Source organism: Aphis gossypii, chromosome 1, assembly GCF_020184175.1.
Source record: "Aphis gossypii isolate Hap1 chromosome 1, ASM2018417v2, whole genome shotgun sequence".
Lineage (NCBI taxonomy): Eukaryota > Metazoa > Arthropoda > Insecta > Hemiptera > Aphididae > Aphis > Aphis gossypii.
The window spans coordinates 30435835-30456621 of NC_065530.1; the positions used below are offsets into that span (position 1 = coordinate 30435835).

The 20787-nt window shown below is 28.5% G+C and overlaps 3 protein-coding genes across 6 annotated transcripts in view; 2 read left to right on the forward strand and 1 right to left on the reverse strand.

Moving 5' to 3' along the window:
• LOC114120181 (protein-L-histidine N-pros-methyltransferase) overlaps positions 1–10188 on the forward strand; it is a 108146-nt gene extending 97958 nt beyond the window's left edge. For both annotated transcript variants that reach the window (XM_027982013.2, XM_027982015.2), the window contains exons 4-6: positions 7111–7320; positions 9087–9268; positions 9788–10188. In XM_027982013.2, coding sequence (XP_027837814.2) covers positions 7111–7320; positions 9087–9268; positions 9788–10017 — 622 coding nt within the window. In that variant the 3' untranslated portion in view covers positions 10018–10188. The remainder of the gene's footprint in view (positions 1–7110; positions 7321–9086; positions 9269–9787) is intronic.
• Positions 10189–10960: 772 nt separating this feature from the next.
• On the reverse strand, positions 10961–17524 carry LOC114120180 (uncharacterized). 3 transcript variants are annotated; one of them, XM_027982012.2, is made up of 9 exons: positions 17318–17523; positions 17009–17230; positions 15835–15997; positions 15064–15229; positions 14629–14979; positions 14438–14560; positions 14211–14307; positions 14017–14136; positions 10961–13945 (listed from the first exon to the last, which is right to left on the reverse strand). In XM_027982012.2, the coding sequence occupies exons 2-8, from the start codon at positions 17227–17229 to the stop codon at positions 14040–14042; spliced, it is 1218 nt and encodes a 405-aa protein (XP_027837813.1). In that variant the 5' UTR covers position 17230; positions 17318–17523; the 3' UTR covers positions 10961–13945; positions 14017–14039. The 3 variants fall into 3 exon arrangements, with proteins under 3 accessions (XP_027837813.1, XP_027837812.1, XP_027837811.1); XM_027982011.2 differs by having other exon boundaries at positions 10961–14136; positions 17294–17524; XM_027982010.2 differs by having other exon boundaries at positions 10961–14136.
• A 73-nt stretch (positions 17525–17597) lies between these two features.
• LOC114120183 (60S ribosomal protein L35) lies at positions 17598–20363 on the forward strand. Its single transcript, XM_027982018.2, has 4 exons — positions 17598–17743; positions 17901–18037; positions 18385–18466; positions 20158–20363. The coding sequence occupies exons 1-4, from the start codon at positions 17741–17743 to the stop codon at positions 20305–20307; spliced, it is 372 nt and encodes a 123-aa protein (XP_027837819.1). The 5' UTR covers positions 17598–17740; the 3' UTR covers positions 20308–20363.
• The last annotated feature ends 424 nt before the right edge of the window (positions 20364–20787 follow it).

The window sequence follows — 20787 nt, forward strand, 5'->3', positions numbered from 1 at the left end:
GTATGATTAAAATTGAGACGTATCTTAATAAGCACACGTATTATAGGTACATGTGATTATATTGTTGTATAAAATAAAGAATAAGACGAATAGACGAATAATCAAACGATGCATTAAACTTGTTTGAAGTATTGTAAGTGGAATGCGACAAAAATTCGTGTATTTTGGCTTACTTCGTTCAACTAAAAAATGTAATTAGTTAGTGAATTAATGTTTATTGTGCATACTAATATTTTATAAATATTTAGGTTCCTTTTAACTTTTAAATTATTTATACCTGCACGCGTGTCTATTTACACCGTTCTATGGTATGTCGATATGTTAACTTATAAGTTAATATATCAGCTGTACCTATAATAATAATAAATAATAATATTATGATTATTATTAGATAATATAATATGTGATTTGTTATCACTCAAAATAAGTTTAATCGACCTAATATTCCTTATTATAGAAAAAAATTACTTTTACTACAAAATCATATAATAAAATATATTCCTTTAACCCATCACTCTATAACAGCTAACAATATAGATACTGAACAGCAGAGTAACTTATATTTAATTTCGTCACTCCTGTTTTAATTTCGATAATATATAGCATGAAATATAGGTATTATACATTACTCAAAATCTTAGAAAAGAACTCATAACATATATTAGACCTTTTAAAATTTAAATTCCATTTACAACATTATTAAAACATTTAAAGATTTTTCATAATCATTTGCAGCTAAGACACAGTTTCTTGAAACCTTTTAAAAAGTGTATAATTTGTTTAGTTCAAGTGTTTACGGTAAAATAAAATAATAATAAAATACCGAAAATATCGTCACTTAATTTTCACGATTCAGCACAGAGGTGGATTAAAAGTGATAGATGTATATTTTATGTATGTACGACCTTCTATATAATATATCCTATAGGTGGAACATATATATTATATTATGTAAAACGGGCTCAGGCGATGATGAAGTATATATATACCACCGGGAGCATGTAACATCGTCGACTGCAACGACTAGGGAATATTGATAGGCTAAAAAGAGGAAAAAAGTAAATAAATAAGCAAAAAAAAAAAAAATAATAATAATAACATACATGTATAAAATGCCTTTGAATCTGTGCTTGGCGGGTATATACCGTCTTGATTGGCAATTTGCGGGCCTTTGAACCGCTGCCGTCGTATAGTCGTCGTCGTTTGTCTCGTCGGCAGCGGGAGTGGGGGGAGAGATGGAAAAAAGCTACACAACGAGCGCAAGATGAAGAGCTGGTGTAGAATAAGAGCGATGCGGGGTGCGGCAAGAGCAGAGGAGAGTGAGAGAGAGGAAAGCGACTATAGTTCTCCTCTCCGGATAAATGCGACCTTTTTCTCTCACTCTTTCTCTTTCTATTTTTTCTTTCTCTTTTTCGTTTTTTTTTTTTTTTGTTAGCGCCTTTTTGTCTACCCCGCCGCCGACTTTACTCGACCTCCCACCGCCTCACCGTCGTCGTCCGATATACCAAAGCTCGTAATTTATTTCCCCTTCCTGCGCCCTTCTCTTCTGCCGTCATCGTCAACCCTGGTACCTATATATATATATATATTATGTGTGTACCCGTGTGGATGTGTGTCGCGAGTATATGTGTGTGTGTGTGTGTGTGTGTGTGTGTGTGTGTGTGTGTGTGTGTGTGTGTGTGTGTGTGTGTGTGTGTGTGTGTGTGTGTGTACATATATGTATATATACGTGCGTATATATAATATGGAAATGCGCGCGACGCGAAATAACGAACCCGAAGCACACCGACGACTAGATGAGCAGCAGGGGGAGAGTTAAAGAAAAAAACACACGCATGCAGCATCCGTATACGTGTAGAAAGAACAATATTATTCTTTTTTGGCCGCCGCCGCTGTCGTTACCGCCTCCTCTCGCCAGGTCTCTTATTCTCTGGCGAATCCTCCTGACGCGCGCGCACGTCTCCGCATATTTATACACACACACCCGTGTATATATGTATATATATACAAGACGATATGTATACACACATACAGCTTCCTTCACGAGCGCACGCGCTCGTGTGCGTATGTATTTGTACACGTAAATATAGTGTTATTTGCGTGTCTACATATATATATATATATATATATATATGGGACGTCTGTGTATGTGAGGCCGCTCTAGAGGAAACTACCGATCGATCTCTCGTTAACTCCCGGTTCCTGCCGCCGTCTTTTGCCCCGTTTTGCACACACACACACCCGCGACAGGCGATTAATCGGCCCGATCGGATATATATACATCACCACACACACACACATATATATATAAAGCAATATAATATAACTATATATAGTATATATACTATTAATGCACTTCCGAGTTGCAACTTTGAGTTTCACGCGTACCTATATACGCGTGTTATAGATATACCACCGATGATTTCCTAGCTGGCCAGCCCCCTTCCGCATTGCTTTCGAACTGTTAAAATAAACCTGTAAGACATCGCGTGTATTGTTGATGACCTGCTTGTATGCCGACTCCTGTGCTTCCGCGATAAAGTCATATAAAACGTTGCGCAATGAAAAACAAATAATCAAATATTGATATCAAGGGCGGCCAATTTGGGGCTCGCGGCTTGCTTATAAAATCAACATTTACTTATATCATCATTATTACTATGAATTTTAATTTTTTGGCGAACATAATGTACCAGGTGTTCCAAATTTTATGTGACAGAAAATTTTAGCTCGACAGGTTTAAATTATGAAAAAACTACTTACGTGAAAACTATTTTGAGTCATATAATTTTGATTAATTTGATGTTAAGTGATTTTTTGTTAATAAAAAGGGTTGATTTTAGGGTAACTTTTAAAATTCAATAAAGACCTATATTTTTGAAATATGAATCATGTACGTTTTATTTTTTAATGTATTTTGATGGGTCATTTATACTAATGCAATTATGCGTCAATAATTAAAGAAGCTATATTGACATTTGAATTTTGACTTGAATTTGTAAATGCAATCAATGGATAATAATAATTAATAACATACGTTTTTAGCACTTAGTGCAACTGTAATATACGTTGGTGCATTATTGTACAACCTTAATAATCTGTACGTTATCTGACTATCAATGTATTACAATAATAAAATACCTTAATTTAATTTTTTTATACATAGGTCAAATCACATTATTGCACTATCGATAAAAATAAAAAATAAGGCATCAGGTTACATACCTAGGTCTATAAGTAGCAAATAATAGTATTTATAATCAATAATATTATTGAAAATTTTTAATTTTTTTAATTATTTTATTTTATTGCTTATAATATAAAAATATATTATCTTACAATAACTAGTAAAATGTTTAAATAGTTATAGAAAAGTATGTTTAACAGCATCATAATAAATTATTCAAAATGTAAGTAAATACCTCTAATTTTTTACTAATTTAGTTACACAAATATTTTTTAAATTTAATTAAATAACATACCCATCTAAATATCTTGTTTGTGTCAATTTAATATGAGAATATTCGAATCCATCTACTGTGTGTTTCCTTTTCCCAATTATTTGGTAGTTTTGAAAAACATAAAATCGGTCGGTATAATAGCAATACGCCGAATACGGTCAATGATTGATGTCAATTCTTCGTTATATGTTTTGTCTTGCATTATAGTTAGTATAATATTTTAGACTAGGTGCATTTTTTTTTATATGAATATTAAATTAAAACTGCCTTATTTATAGTTATAAATTAATTTCTAATTTTTTGGTTTTTTAATGCAAAATTAAATATTTTTAAGGGCATAAATGCATGTATATTTTAAAGTTTTTTAGTGCATTATATCTTTTAAAATCTTATATCTGGGCTTACTTAAGAATTTACAGCTCTAAAAAAAACGTAAATACAGATGCAGATATTATGTATCAAAAAATGATCAAGTATATGTTTCCTTAAGAAAAAATATATTGACTGAATTACTATAAATTATAATACTTCCATGTTAATATTATAAGAATATAAGATTATTGTTTAACAAAAATAACCTAACTAACCAGTTCATAGATATTGTTGTTGATGGTGTGGATCGAAAAGCATAAATATTATGTCTGACACAATATTTATACATTGTGTTTAAGAATTTTAATTTTTAAATTACATTTTATAAACAATTTTATTTTTAAATAAAATAATAACTAAAAAAATACTATTCAATGCGTACATTTTCTCTTAAAGAGCAAAAACGTTAACTTATGCATAATATTAATATTTTTATTACATCTATACAAAACTTTAATTCATTAGCTACAAGGAATATTATTTATGACTATTATTCAATTTAAATTTCTCATACAACATATTATAGATTCATACAATCTAGACAATATTGTACTTATAGGATTACCATGCCTAATGCACATTTAAACTTTCAGAACCAGGAAATCTATTCCGGGAAACACATTCATTTGTGCAATTGAATAATAATTAATATATTTATTATATTTTTTAAAACAATGTTTAAATAAATAAGCGAAAATTCAAAATCCATATGTACAAATTGATTAGTAAATGGTTAGGTCTTTTAATTTATACATATTACATACAGGTTAACTATAATATATGAATTATGAATAACCTTTTAATATAACCATAAAACTTAATTAATTTGTTAAATTATAACTTATAAATCTTATAATTGTATAAATACAGTGAACTTCTATAAAACGAAATCTCATAGGGTACCAAAAAAAATCGTATTATTGAGAAATTCGTTAAATAGAATTAATGGATAATTAACAATGAAGGTCATGGTTCTCAAAAATGGAAGTTAAGTTTTTTTTAAGTTTTTCTTGTTAAATGAAAGTTTCACTGTACAATCCATAAAAATTATACGTGGAAGTATTTATTAAGTATGAATAAGTTAATATAAAGTCAAAATTTTATGAAAATGCTACTTGCCTATACTTACGAATTAAATTAATTCAAATAAAATAATGAAAAAGTTATAACTTATGATATACTTAGCGTCTATGATATCACACATTTATTTAAAGTCTTGATATTACTAAATCATTACTTTTAGAGTAGGTAATTAATTAAATATGATTTATTTAAAATAATTTACCATAATATATCGGTCAAGAATTTTGTTATCAACATAAATTTTTTGAAGAATACGAATCATTTTCAGGAAATTATAGCAAGTATAGTATTATAAAAATTAATAACAGTATAATGTATAATAGATAATAATTAATGATAATGAACAATGTATGTCACAATTGTAGTCTTAAATATAATATGCCTAGGAAAATGTTAAGTCTTAGACGTACAAATCTTTGAATTTGGCCAATTTAGAGGGCTTAGGTGTCACCAAAATTTGTTTTTTCATACATCTAACCGGCTTTTTTAAGGCATTATAATATTATATTACCTAATACCTTCCTGTACACAATTATTCTCGAACGCCTACGGTAAAAAATACAGAACGAGATTTCTATAAGACGTAACGGCCGACGGTGTGGATATTCTATTTTGATTCGTGCCATTTCAATCGCAAATATTGTTACGGTTAAGTTGTTAAAAAGTTGTAGCCAACAGTGTTGAATTTAAATTGCTAAAAAGAATAACAGACCTCTAAACACATACATAAAGTGGACGTCGTATTATGTAATATATCATTATAAGGTGTTTGTTTTCGAAAATTATACTATTTTACGCGTATTTAGTTTTGATAAGTATCTACGTCGTTACGTGTACACGGCAGTACGGTACCTATATGCATATTGTATGATTCGTAGAGCTTCGCAGTGCTTAGCGTATCGCAGTACAATAATTGTATAATTATTATAAATAATATTTTTTGTAAGGTTCCGTGAATTAATTCATTATTAATTCTCACAGTGTATAATTTCTCATTCTCAGTATCGATGTATAATATTATAAGTTTTACGCGGAAAATTATAAAGTATATGGGCGTATGGCACATTTTGTGCCCTCTTTAATGTCTTCAGCGAATCGCATAAACAACAAACTACACATAATAATTTATTGCAAGTCGATGTACGCTTTTCGAAGTTTTCGTTAATTAAATTTGTACAACACACGACTGCCGGGAAGTCGCGTTTCAAAATATACAAACTTCGTGAAACGTTGCAGCGGTTATATTTATTATACATAAAACAGTCGATTTTTTTTTTTTTTTTTTGACCGCCGAAACAATATATTTATATATACATTTGTCCTGCATACATTTATGGTGCGAATTTTAGAAATATAAAAAAAATAAAACTTGTTTTAACCTCTATAAACAGTCGTTGAAAAAGTCTGCGGCGGTCGCCTCGCAGCACTCCTCCGCTCGCGCACAACAGCAAAGCAATATCAATTTTTAAGTTATTGTTTATCGAGTTGGTTGGATTTTTCTTTTTTTAACATTCAGACTAAAATACGTGTGGCGAACGGGTGGAGGTGTAGTGGGTTTTTATTTATGACGCGGTGTCCGTCCAGTCTGAGGGGCATTATTTAGAACGACCGAAAAAGAAATCCCTAGAGCGCTTAAGTCGTTGTCGTATATTATATAGAGTGTTGAATTTAACTTAGTGCTCTACAATTATTTACAGTACAGCGGCGTAACGGGGATGACGTCAGTAAAAACAAATAACAAAAAAAAAAGTATAAAAACGACTGCAGAAAAAAACAATACATTACAGGCGCCGCGTTCAAATGAATAACTAAATTGCTCTATATTGTGACTTTACATTATATAATAATATAGATGATTGTGTCAGACGAAGAGTATTTTGAAAATCGACAAAAATAGTCTGCTGGAAAAGTCTTGACGGTTTAAATATATATATATATATATACAATTAAACGAACTATATAATCGTCAATATTACCCTAAATACATTTAACTGTATAATATATTATTAGGTATATTATGTTAAATTTTCGAGTATAGGTAATGATAAACTAATAAAGTATAATAATATAATAATAACGATGATGTGATTAGATATATTAAATAGGTTATAATAATACTGTATAAATATATTATGTACATACTTAACACTGTGCGTCTTTAATTTCATCTTTTCACCACTTTATTGCGTTGCAGGTTGCTGCGGAGAGGATCTATGTTCGTGTTTTCCACCGACCAGATCAGGCGACTGCTGAACTTGACATTTTTCGACAGCGGCTCAACGCTGATCGACTTGGGTGCCGGCGACGGGGCCACTACCGAAAAATACGCTCCCCTAATTCGCGAGATCTATACGACCGAAAAGTCCGGCCCGATGATTCGGATCTTGACTGAAAAGGGATTCAGGTAAACTCTTACACTGTTTAGTCTACTTTTTATAATATATAAAATGAATACCTACAGGACTAGTGAGAATCAGAATAATGGTAGTTATAGGAAAGCGTGGTGTAACTCATAAAGTTTTCATCTACAGCAATTTATTTATATTTTGAAGTCGAATTTTTCGCACACCAACCCCCCCCCCCCTTGAAATTATACATATAATTTTATAGTCTATATATACATGCTCGTATGTTGTATGTATAATGTTATACGTTATCTTAAATTTTTAACAGTTAATTAAATCCTAACAAGATTTATATGGCAATGTAAAACAATGGCGTTTTAAACCACCAGAGAATGTAAGCCTGTGTCCTGTATAGTTTAGATCGGTGCTGTGAAATGTATATATTGAGTGTTAAATTGAAATAGGTACTTACCTGATTATTAAAGAGCATTTTTTCAAGAATTGAAAAATTGATGACTGAGAACCGATTTTTACTAGGTATATTATATTCTGTAGCCTACCTTTCCTATCCGGCGCTGTCTGTAGATAACCTAACCTAACCTATACACACATGAAAACTTAGTTGAGCTTGAAATTGTTTTTGTTTTTATTTTTTCATAACATTTTATGAAAATTTCTTATTGGATAAAATATGTTAGCCAATAATTAGGTATATGATGTATACTATGTATAAGTACAATTTTTTTTCAAAATTACATTATAATATTATACTATATGCAATTATTTATTTTTGAATAGTAATCCCGAATCTGTGTTTATTTTACGTAAGTATTTAACAATTCATATTTCGCTATTTTTCGTAGTGGTATGTGTGTTTCTCAGATGCAGCACAATTGCGTGCTTTTTCATTTTTTTATAATTAGTTACACTACTTATTTGGTACGCAATCGTGCTAATGCTATGATTTTTCAAATCGACAAATGAAAATGTGCATTATCTTGCTCTACCCGTGTTTTCCTGCAACTTTCACAGATTATATTGAGTTTGTGTATGTACTGTGTCAACGTAATTTTATTACGAATCGGCTTCATGTATACCTACACATTTATCAGTAGGCCTACATTTTTACAAAACAGTTTAGTCATTACATAAAATAATTGGTGTTGGTTGTTTTTTAGATAATTAGATGTACTTGATTATTCTTTAGTAATTATGTATATTATATAGATTTTGTACCATGCGCATATTTAAATAACAATAAATTGTTTAAACAGCTAGGATAATATAATCTTAAAGTTACAACTTATAATCACGATTTACAATGTTTACATAGTTCAGCATTAAAATCTATCGATAAAATAAGATTAAATATAATTTTTTTTCGACAAACAAAAAATATGAGAACTATCTGTATTTCGAAGAACAAAAATATAAACCTGGATATATCTATCAGCAATGATTTACTCGCTATAACTTATAAACCAGGAATATTATCGTATTATTATTTATTTACTTCTTAAAAATTTAATTGTTTATTAATATTATTTTTTATGCATATTATGTACAGTCGTATTTTAACTATTAAAATAATTTTCATACCTAATTTTAAAAATGTTGGAGTTGACTTACAGCTATGAGTCTGACGAGGGCACTAGAAATATTTACCCACATAGACGATTCTTGCTTTTATTCATTGCCATAATAATGGTGTATATACATAATTTAATTAATATTAATCCATGTATATGATGTATCGATATCAATACAGATGGTATGTACTTACAGTGGTCATAATAGTATCTAAATAATAATGTGTTGTAAGCAGATTGTTGGACGTCGACACGTGGTGGACTCGCGAAGATAAATTCGACGTGGTGTCGTGTCTGAACTTACTGGACCGGTGTAGCAATCCGACAAAGCTCTTAGAAGAAATGAAAAACGCAGTGAAACCCAATGGTAGGATCATCGTGGCTCTGGTGTTGCCGTACAAACCCTTCGACGAATTCAGTGAGTACAGCATCTCCGCTATTGCAGTGTAAATAATCATACAAGTATATTATAAAAGTCTGAATGAATGAGTATAGGTATTAAGATTAATCAAGCTGATCACTTTATGTTGCAGTAATGCAGTACAATATGTTTGTACTGCAATCGAGTCGCGTTTATTTTGCAAAACACCTCTTTTATATAGAAACGGATTCGGCGTGGCATGTGTACCTACTATACATACATACGTATTCCTGCGCTCCCGCGGGTATGGGTCTACGCGAAAACGATCGGAAATGCTTGAAATATGAACCCGTTTAACCCGCATATATGTAGAGTGTTATTGCAGTTGTGAAAAAGTTGAATCGTTGAATTGTTTTCAATACTCGATATTGTATTTGTATACCTACCTATAAGACACGCCGAACCGTTTTTAACATTACAAACAATTCGAAAAACTATTCATAGAAGTCTATATGACGGCTATTATGCTGTAGGGATAACATAGAGATAATCATATAGTGTATAAATTGTAAACAGGATCTGCGATACCGGAAGAAAAGTTACCGATCACCGGCGTGACGTTCGAGGAACAGGTGTGTTCGGTGGTGCACGACGTGTTCGAACCGTCCGGACTGGAAGTGCTGCGCTGGACAAAACTCCCGTATCTGTGCGAAGGCGACCTGAGTCAGGACTACTATTGGCTGCACGATGCCGTCTTCGTGATGTCCGCGAAGACACCGCCACAAGTCATCGAGGATGCGTTATAGCATCATCACTCCCGAACCTATGTGGTACAAAGCAATTCTCGTCTAATTGTCTCCATTATGTGTTATTATTATATTACTGTCGTTTTCTCGGTGGACATTGTTATTAAAAAACATTTTTCTTTTTTTATACAAGTAATCTGAAGCTTGAATACATAACACTCATTATCGTTTTTGGTTTTTTTTTTCATTTTCTAAAACAACAATAACACATGAATACATTTTAAATTTCATTTTCTAAAACTGATTATGTGAACTTAGATCTAAAATTCTAATTATTTGGAATCATTAGGTACCTATGGTAGTTGGTAATTGGTATTTTAATGATGGGTGTCTATGTATAGTTTTATTCTATAATAGAAAATTGAAGTTTCTATATAGATGCGTCATAACGTCGAATATCTGCAATTACTTCGTCAATCATAAGTGGTTTTTGTACACATGTGTACAAACTACAAAATACTTTTTTATAGGCCACGAGTAGGAGATACAATCCTCCAGTAAGTAACCACTGATATTAGTAAAAAAAAAATAAATATAAATTTAAACCAATTTATTAACTACTATAGTCCATAATTGATTTGTATACCTACATCAAAATGATAAGAAAAATATTCTGATTCAGAATAACAAATTTAAAACGTGCGTTATTATTACGTTTTTATTTTAAAAGAATTTTAAAAATCGATTATCTACGATAAATAAATTGTAAAAAATGTTGTAATTTTAATGAATTATGTAAAGAAGAATATTTTCTAAGACACATAAAGCGTGTACCTAAAATAAGAGTAATAGGACAGTATATTAAAAAAAAAATAAAAAAGTCACCATGTATGTAATATCATAATATATGTCATGTTATAATATAGGTAGTATTCAACCACCGCGATGTCTTCGGGTAAAATTAATTGATTAAATAGGTAGAAATAATAAAAACTCAAATGCGTATATGTATAATATTAAGCTTTATATTTTTGATTCAAATAAAACATTATGAACTACAATATAGTATAACCTCACACATTTTTTTTTCATACATCGGATATAAAACTTCTTAAGACTAGACAATATTATTTCGCAAATACATAAATACATAATATATTATTATCATAATACAACAATAATTTATTGTACCTACCTACCTATCTATGCAATAATATATACGTACGATACAATAAAACGTCGTACAGACGACCACACAGTACACGTTATACGCTTTATACAAATAGGAAAATAGTGTCGAAAATATTAAGCATTAAATTTTGGATTTTGGTAAACGTTAAAGAATGGATTAGGAAAGATCACAGATACGTTTTTTTTTTCAAATAAAGACAAGTAAAATATTACCATATACTAATAAAATAATAGTATAATAAAAATACATTACATTTTAACACACAAATCACATTTACTTATTATACTGTTGGTTGTCGGTATTAACACAAATACCTATGTTAACTGTTTTCGTAGCTCAACGTTTACATTGCTATTTATAATTGCCAATCTTTCGGTAAATAAATATTTTAACCATTCATGGGGCATGCAATCAAATCGCGCCGTAAACATTAAAATGGACAAAAAAAATCTATAAATAATGGGTATCGTGTTTCTAAATACTATAATTACTAGAGCTGTGAATTTATTTTTGAATTATGTAACAACGAATCCGTTTATAAAACTTTTATTTTGCAATTTTTGACATTTTTAAATAAATTCCACCAATTAATATTTTTGAAAACCTTTTTTTTTTGTTTTATATAATTTTAAAATTTTTAAAAAATGTTTCACATGAAATTCAAATTCAATCAACATTTTTATTATTTTTTTTTTTTTATTAAATAAACACATTTTTATGCAAGTAAAATGTAATGTACTTATGTATAATATCAATATAAATATAAAAATTAAATTAAAAACCATTTTAAGTGCATTTTATACTATAATTTTTAGCAATTTTTTCAACTATTAATGCATTTTTTAAAAGTTTTTTAGTCCTTTAAATTCACAGCCCTAGTATAAAAATGTAAAAAGTTTCATAGAAAATAAATGTTATGCTGTTGTTTAAACATTGAGTTTTAATTATTTATTGTGTAGGATTATATAAATAAAACAAATCAAGTCTACCTGAAAAGAAGTTTTTATTGAACTATTTAAAATAAATGTATGATGGGATATAAGAATATAGCAAAATCCATTCGTAATGTAATAAATATATTTTATACATTAAGATAATTTAAAACTTTGTTTTAGATGTTTAAACAACCAACAATAATAATTGAGCTTATACAATCGGAATTCAACTCATTATGAAGATTATAATATTAAACAGTATATAGGACTTAGACAACTATGTTGGAAAACTTAGTATTGATATAATGAAACTTCCATTTAACGCAATTTTCTATTTAATAAATTAGTTTTGAGAAACATGACCTTTATTGTTAATCATGCGTTATTTCTTTTTAACAAATTCCTCTATAATACAATTTTTCTTTTTTGTAGCTAGTGAGACTTTGTTAAATAGAAGTTTCACTGCATTAAAAAAAAATTTAATTTACTTACAAATAAAGTTATAATAATTTCATGTGACTTTGCAAAATTACACATTTGCACACTTAAATATCATTTTACGTATATTATTATGTATTTAAAATTAATAATATTAACTATTTTAAGATAATAAAATTAGACACCAATTACTAATTAATATGAAAGATAAAGATATTATTTTTGACTAGCTTAGTATAAATATTAAGGTATATATTAGAGTTCAGCAAATTAAATGATAGATAGTTCTTCGATTTAGTCTAAAAAGTCATGGAGTTAGGTTTGACAATCGAATAACTCATTTCATTTGTTAAACCAAGTATACATTTTATGACTGTTATTTTGAGAATAAATTTAATTGTACTAATAAAATAAATAACAAAATTCTTAACCAAAAATAATAATTTTAGATCAGTACACACTTTAAATAAAATAATAATACAAGAGATTCTCAATAACTTTAACTTTTTATAATAAAATATTACATTCACCTTTAACTACTTTATTTTCTTCAAACTCCTTAAAAGCTTAAGTTTATTTAGTTATTGAGAATCAAATGTACTTAAAATATTTTATAGTTTTAACCAGTAAACACTTATAATATGTATGCATAAGAACATGTGGGATAAAAATTATACTGTTACTTCTTACTTTTAAAAGCAAAAACTCTATTATTATTATTATTGTTACTATCTACTAAATGCTTAAAACAATTAATATATATAGTGTTGTAGCTGACAGCCCATGGATACAAAACATGAAAAAAATGATTCAAATAATATAGCCTATAGGCTATTGTAAATTTTATAGTCTTAATTTGCTAACTAATTAAATTGAAAACAAGAAGTTTTACGCTGAATAATAAAAAATCAATAACTAGGGAAATTATCACTAGATATGCAAGTGCTTACAGGTTAAATGAATTGGTAATTTATAAAAAAAATAAATAGATAAAACATTGTTACAATATAAACATTAAACAGTCAATATATTATTATTAAAATAAGCGTTTCCTTATAATAATTATATTATAATTTAGTAAATTATGTAATCCTAATCAAGAAAATTATTAGATTTTAATGTATACTTAGGTTACTATTATGGCATGAAATATTTTGAAACTAAACAAATCATAAATGTTTGGCAACATACATTTTGATATCATGTTGAAAACATGTATAAGAAAAAAAAATTTAATAGTTATTGAATTCAAATAGTTCAACAACATACTAAATTTAAAATAAATAAATAAAGGTAAATACCTCAAACTAGAAGACACTCATAAGGAGACATTACAAAATTTAAATTTAAATAAAATGGTAAGATCCCTCCAAGTAAACAAACAGACTTTCCCAATAATTTTGGGGAACATAGGGAATTTTGACTAGACGTAAAAATAAAATAAAAGCAATGTTACTTTCAGAAGTTGATAAAAATAATTGAAATAAATTTTACTTTTGCAAGTTTAATGGGAGTCTTTAATTTTGCTTGTTACGAGACATTGCATCACAGAGATCTTTAAAATTGGCAGCAGAAACTGTTTGATTAGAATTGTCTAAAACAGTTTTTCTTAATCTAGAAAATATTTAAAATTTAGTTAAATTCCATATGAGTTATTGAATTCAATACAAATGTTTTTAAATTGTTACCCATGTTTATCTTCATTTTTCCAACTACTAACAGCAATATGTGGAGGAGGAAGAAATGATCTTAATGACTGAACAAGCTGAATTGTGTCGATCAGTGCTAAAAAAGATAATAAATTAAAATTTACTTAAATAACAAGAAATATTAATTGAGTTAGAAATGTAAAATATTAATAAAGTTAAGAATAGTTAAATTGTATAAACAGTATTTTATTTATAATGAACCTTACTTTTTTGCAATGATTCAGATTGTTTTCCATAAGGTTTACACATAGCTGGTCTCACACATGCTTTCATTCTATTCATATTTTTCATTATTTCAGAAAATGCTCTAATAATTTTTTCTTGGCCAGCTAAAATCAAAAATAAATAGTTACAATTTAATAATGTGTTCTGTTATTAAAATAATAATTATTCTTACCATCTAAATGACCTTTACGATTGTCTGAAACTTCAGGCCAAGTTGTGTCATGAGCAGCCATTAAATCTTTATTATCTAGATTTTCAAGATTGGCCTTTAAAAAATCTGCCAGTTTATTGTGCTGTGCTTGTCGTGCACTTACGGTTTTTGGAACCTGAGGTACATGAATAGGCATTGGATTCGGTATTTCAGGAGCTGGATGTGGTGATGGTCCAGTTAGATCAACAGGCGCTGAATGTGATTGTTGGGACTGAGTACTAGAAGGTGCTAAACCATGAGCACTTAATTGCTGATTAATCATTTGACTCATTGATATATTTGGACTTTCACGACCAACTGGGATATTTACACCTATAAATATAATAATAAAATTAAAATTCTAATTTACTAAACCACAAAAAATACCAGTGTAATATTTAGATAAAAATGTCCTACCAGAATTCGAAGAGTTCATGTAATTTGACTGTTTAGTATGTTGAGATAAATCTAATTGAGTCTTGTAATAGCGACATGCTGCATTTGGACAGTTTTGTACAACTTCAATAATAAAGTCTTTTTCCATACCAAAGTTATCACGACCAATTGTATATGAATCCATAACCTATTAATTAGATATCAAAAATAATACAAAATATTCATTGTTTAGGTACAAATTATAATGTATTTTAGATACAATGCAATAAAATATAAAACAAGTTCACTAAAAAATGGATACTTAAAATCAATTTTCAATACAACAATAACCCAAAATAAAATAAAAGTACAAACATAATTTATAAAAATTAAACAATTATATAATTATACTCTGCCTCGAATAATAGTAACCTCAAGCAGCACATGATGGAGGCAATAGGTCTGGCTAATACATACCAAGTTACACATTATCAAAAGCATTACTTCATCATTCTAACAATCACCTAACTCACATTTTACTAAGTTTAACAAAGTAAAACTTTCAGCTGTAACCAACCAACAGAAAATAAATTTGATGTCAACAAAAACCAATTAAATTGATAAGGATCTATGGTTAAACCAAAATATATGAAAATAAAACACAGTTTGAGTTTACTCTTAATTGAATACGTTTTTAAATTTATTTAAAAATTATGATTATTAATATGGTCTAAAAGAAAATTATTACTAAAATTACTTAAACTGAGAATACATAATATTCTACATTATTGGAGTACAAAAAACTTTTATTACCGCTCGAACAGTTCCTTCAACACCTAAATGTAATCCATGGGGTCCATTCATGTGCTTTAACATTACCGCATTTGCAAAATGTTCATAAGGTAAAATAATTTTGCCATTTTCTCGAAGAATTAATCTTGCTTGACTATCTAATGCCACTCTCGAAGCCATCATTCTAAAAAAAATTGTTTTAAATAAATAAAAGAATAATATTGGTAAATAAGTATATAACTACTGAACTACATATTACAATACATAAATATAGGTACTATACTTGTGTATAGAAAACTATGGTAATTATAATTAATGTACATAAAAGACATTTCTTTTATCATATAATACAGCGGGTCCTCACTAGGATTTTAGAAAGGACAAAATGTCATTTTTGAAAATTATTTGCGGGTAGCATAGGTACATTACTTATGATAGTAATTAAAAATATAAAAATTATATATATTGTTAGGAAAGGGTATTGTAGAGCTGTTAATAGTGCAGGCCGCACTGAATCTGTTTAAGGGCCGTGTAATGGGGACCGCTGATATAATATAATTCATAGTTATAAATTACAAATGTTATAGACGTCTATAATTGACATAATAAGTTATTGATGAGATTAACATAAATCTGTTGATATTGTCAACTAAAACAAAAAAAAAAAAAAGGAAAGGTCGAATGATATAAATACATAATTCTTTAAGGCTGAATACTAAAAAGGATAGGTAAGTAACAAATTCAGTCCAGTTTAAGCTATTTTTAAAGCAAAATTATTTTCAAACATCATATCTTATAATTCTAATTAAAAATAATACAGGTTATTTATTATTTGATAACCTAACCTAAACTTACCTATAAGTATCATATTAAATTTAAGGATACCTAAGAAATACACTACTATTTTTAGTTTAGTTATTTTATTTGGTAGGTAAAAATTATATTTTCTATTTTAATTCAGAAGGTTACATTAATTTGCAATGGTTGTCCTAGAAAAACTTGTTTATGAGATACTTCACTCAGGTATAAAGTGTAATTTATCTTGAGAATCATTCAATGAAAACCCCGTCCACTAATTATAGAATAAAGTATTTACCCAAGTATTTACTACAAAAGTACAAAAAAAAATTCAAATCTTTAGATGAGCAAAACCAACATATCTAACAGAACAATAAAAAATGAGAAGAAGACTTACTGTAAATAGGAAGCACTAGGCAATACAGATGAATCTTTCATTTCAGAGAATATTTTCAACAATTCTATGCTGTTCCATCCCTTGTTTTGCAAATACAGCTGCAGCAACATGTACAATTTTTCCGTCACATAACCACTAATCGCCGAATTAATATCGGCCGGAAGTCCTTTAGGAACTATATTTTTCATCGCTTCAGTCAGTCCGATGTCCATTTGATTCATGCTGAAATAAATAAATAATTTTTAATATAAGTTCACATAGTGGCTTTTTCGAATATACAACAACCGTCTAGGATTGTATTGGTCGTACAGAGTTAGTTGGCGTTAAAAAAGTACGCCCCGGCTCCCGATATTCACTGATGATTACCACTAGATAAAAAATAAACGTTTAGAAGAGTACATCACGTATGGCTGAGTATCAAAAAAAATTACAAGTAAAATCTAATTAATAATCTAAAGTTGTATAACTTGGAACGACTAAAAAAATTATATTAAAGAATTGAGAGAATTATAGAAGACTGAAGTGAAGAAGGATTGATTGTTTTATTTTTATTTTTTATCAAGAGAGATAACGAAAACGATCAAAACGTCGTCATCTGTTCCATGAAAATGAAATTATTCCATGACTTTTTAGGTTATGATCGCATCTCGACGTTCTAGCGTAAACATACAAATTTACAGCGAGCATTCTTTTCATTCGGTTGTGGCACTTTGAGTATTCGAACTCTACAAAATGGTGAGTTTTATCCGTTTTAATCCTGGTATATTTTACTAGCTTTATTATTTAAGTTCCACCAATATGAAGTCCTATCGATAACTTAACTAATAATGTATCAATCGTGTTGATATTGTACATTAAACGTCCTAACGATTTGTGTTCTTTTTTTTTCTAGACGAAAGTCAAGTGCTCAGATTTGCGTCTTAAGGACAAGGAGTCCTTGTTGAAACAACTCGAAGAATTGAAACAGGAATTGGCCAATTTGAGAGTTTCCAAAGTTACTGGAGGTACAGCATCGAAACTTTCCCGGATGTAAGTATTAGCATTTATATATATATTTTATAATATCGTACTCGCGCGCGAGTCAGTTTAGTAATGCACTAATGTTGATTTGGAAAAACATTCGATCATAAGGTATACTTCTATTAATTATTAAAAATTATACGACTCTTTATAAATATTTTAATGTTTATAAATATATTTTTATTATTATTTAATTACTAGGTAGTTAAAATTTTATCTAATGATTTTCGGTGTAGATTTTAATCAAAATTGGTGCTTTTGGTAGACATGCTAATAGTTTCCCATTTCATAAATTATCTATACTTACAAAAATTATTTTATAATTTAATATTAACAATATGTATTAATTTTTATAGTCGTGTTGTCCGTAAAGCAATCCTACGTTGTTATGTCGTAATCCATCAAAAACAAAAGGAAGCATTACGAAAAATCTTCAAGGTATGTTTAAATATTGAAATAGATTATACTGAGTAGGTATTTCTATATGAGATATTCTCAGTTTTGCAACATTTTTTTATTTACATTATAAGTAGTAGTTATTCCTAACTAGGTTGCTGTCTAAGTCTACTGATGTGTAAATACAATTTTTTTTTTTTAAACTTACTATTGAATATTGTTTTAAATTAGATAATTAGGTCTAAACATATATTGTTGTTTGGGTCTTGGGTAGTAACTGGCGAATCTGGCTCTCTTAAGTTGGAAGGCCTATGTTTAAATTTTAGTGAATGAAAGAATCTATTTGTTATTGAGTAGCGTATTCATTGTTTGTTGGAATTTTCAAGTCTGCAATTATTTGTTGTATAGAAACTAAAGAGCATCTGTTATTGTGTCAATTATTTTATTTTAGAACATATCAATTTTTTTAAGGTGGCTTTTTTACACAACTACATCATTAAGAGCATGCGTTTAAGATTAAAGGTCTTAAAACTTGCTAATATATCATAAGTGAACAATTTTTACCCAGAGATTGTTAATTTTCTATTTATTATTGGGAAAAGTACTCCTAAATGTTGGTATGTTTGCTAGAGTTAAACTAATGGGTTCGGCCGCCACCCTTTTTCTATCAATAATAACATCTAAATATTTTAAAAAGTATTCTCTATAGCAGCGTTTCTTTACTTTTTTATGTTCACTTTAATCATGGAACCCCTACGTTATTTTTTTAGATTTTTAGCTATTTATATTAAACTTTCAACAATAAGTTATTACCACTCGATAGTTAGACTGTACTTTGTTTCAATAGTTGTAACGCGTAAAAAATTTTTTCCTGCTAGTCGTTAATCTTTAGTAAGATTTTTGAACATTTTGAAAAATGCACTTAAGTTTTGCGGAACCCTGAAATGATCTTCGCGGAACACAGTTTAAGAAACGCTGCTCTAAGTTAATACCATAGAAATGTTTTGAAGTGCAGCTGTGATTGTATAAATGTTCAAAGCTTCACAGTAGATAGTAGTATTGTTTGCAAATATGGCGATATTTGTATAATGTCTGAAATATAAAAATCCATGATAATAGGCCACAACCCGTTAAAATTCTGTTCTTCTATGCATCCTTATGAGACACTGCCAAAATGGAGCCAGTCTCAGTAGCAGAACGTTGAGTTAGGGTACTTGGAATTATTGAATTTTTTACATAATAGTAGTTGTGTTAACCCTATTCTGACAACAAAAATCCTAGGTTTCCTCTAGTACCGCATACTCTATGGTTAGTTGTAATATTAATAATTCCTTGCATTCATTTAGTTTAATTCTTTTAACTAATTCTTACAATATTATTCAAATATTAATAGTCATCACAACATTTTTTATATGCAGTCTAGATTAATACTATTAGTATTATATAATTTTATTTATGATTTAAAACTTTTCCTATTTTATCTAAGTATTATACTGATCAATAGGTAATTTACTTATGGAATGTTCACTAAAACATAGACAGTAGTCTATATTCTATAACTTCAATTTTTATTAACATTTGATCGCTTAAGCTGTTAAAAGCAATATAGATTATTTAATTAATTAAGTTGTTATCCACTATTCAACAAATTATAATTATATTTACTAGATAATAAACCGCATTCTTACTCTTTCCCAATATAATATCTAATATTTATGAATATTTTTTTTCAGAACCGTAAGTACAAGCCTTTGGATTTGAGGCCAAAACTTACCAGGGCAAAGAGACGTGCACTGACAAAGAAGGAACTAAGTGTTAAGACCCAGAAAGAAATTAAGAAGAAGAACAAGTTCCCCCCTAGGATGTATGCCGTAAAAGCATAAGTTCTGTTATACTGACCTTATAATTAAAAAAAAAAAAAAATTATGTTTGATAAAAACTTCTTTTTCATTTACACCTTTCATAACTCTTGAACTAAAATTGGTTATTATGATATAATCAATATAAGACATGTACAATGTACATCTATTGATTTTTAAAAATTATTATTTTGCTAGTACCAAAAAAAGATAAACAGATGTTGCCAAATAAATTGGTAAGATTTCATTAATTTAATTAATGATAACTTGAAAGAAAGTGATAGTTAAAAAAAATTATACTGTTCTAATTATTTATTGATCTTAAAATATAATACAAACATTCAACATGTACTACAAGTATAAGTAGCACCTGATAATGCTTATTTAGTAACATGCATCAGTGTGATGTGTATAATTAAAACTGTTATCTACATGTCAAATGTATAGTAGTGAACCCCAGAATATTATAGAGCTGATAATTGTCATGGTTTTTTAGTCTGGAAT

Bases quoted from the DNA above. Each gene is read 5' to 3' on its own strand.
- LOC114120180 (XM_027982011.2), bottom strand. From the start codon at position 17,229: ATGAATCAAATGGACATCGGACTGACTGAAGCGATGAAAAATATAGTT. The intron at 15,230-15,834 runs GTAATAAAAGTT...TCTAATTAATAG, and splicing joins TTGAAGGAACTGTTCGAGCG to GTTATGGATTCATATACAAT. The intron at 14,137-14,210 runs GTAACAATTTAA...AATATTTTCTAG, and splicing joins AAAAATGAAGATAAACATGG to ATTAAGAAAAACTGTTTTAG.
- LOC114120183 (XM_027982018.2), top strand. The intron at 18,038-18,384 runs GTAAGTATTAGC...TAATTTTTATAG, and splicing joins GCATCGAAACTTTCCCGGAT to TCGTGTTGTCCGTAAAGCAA. The intron at 18,467-20,157 runs GTATGTTTAAAT...ATTTTTTTTCAG, and splicing joins CATTACGAAAAATCTTCAAG to AACCGTAAGTACAAGCCTTT.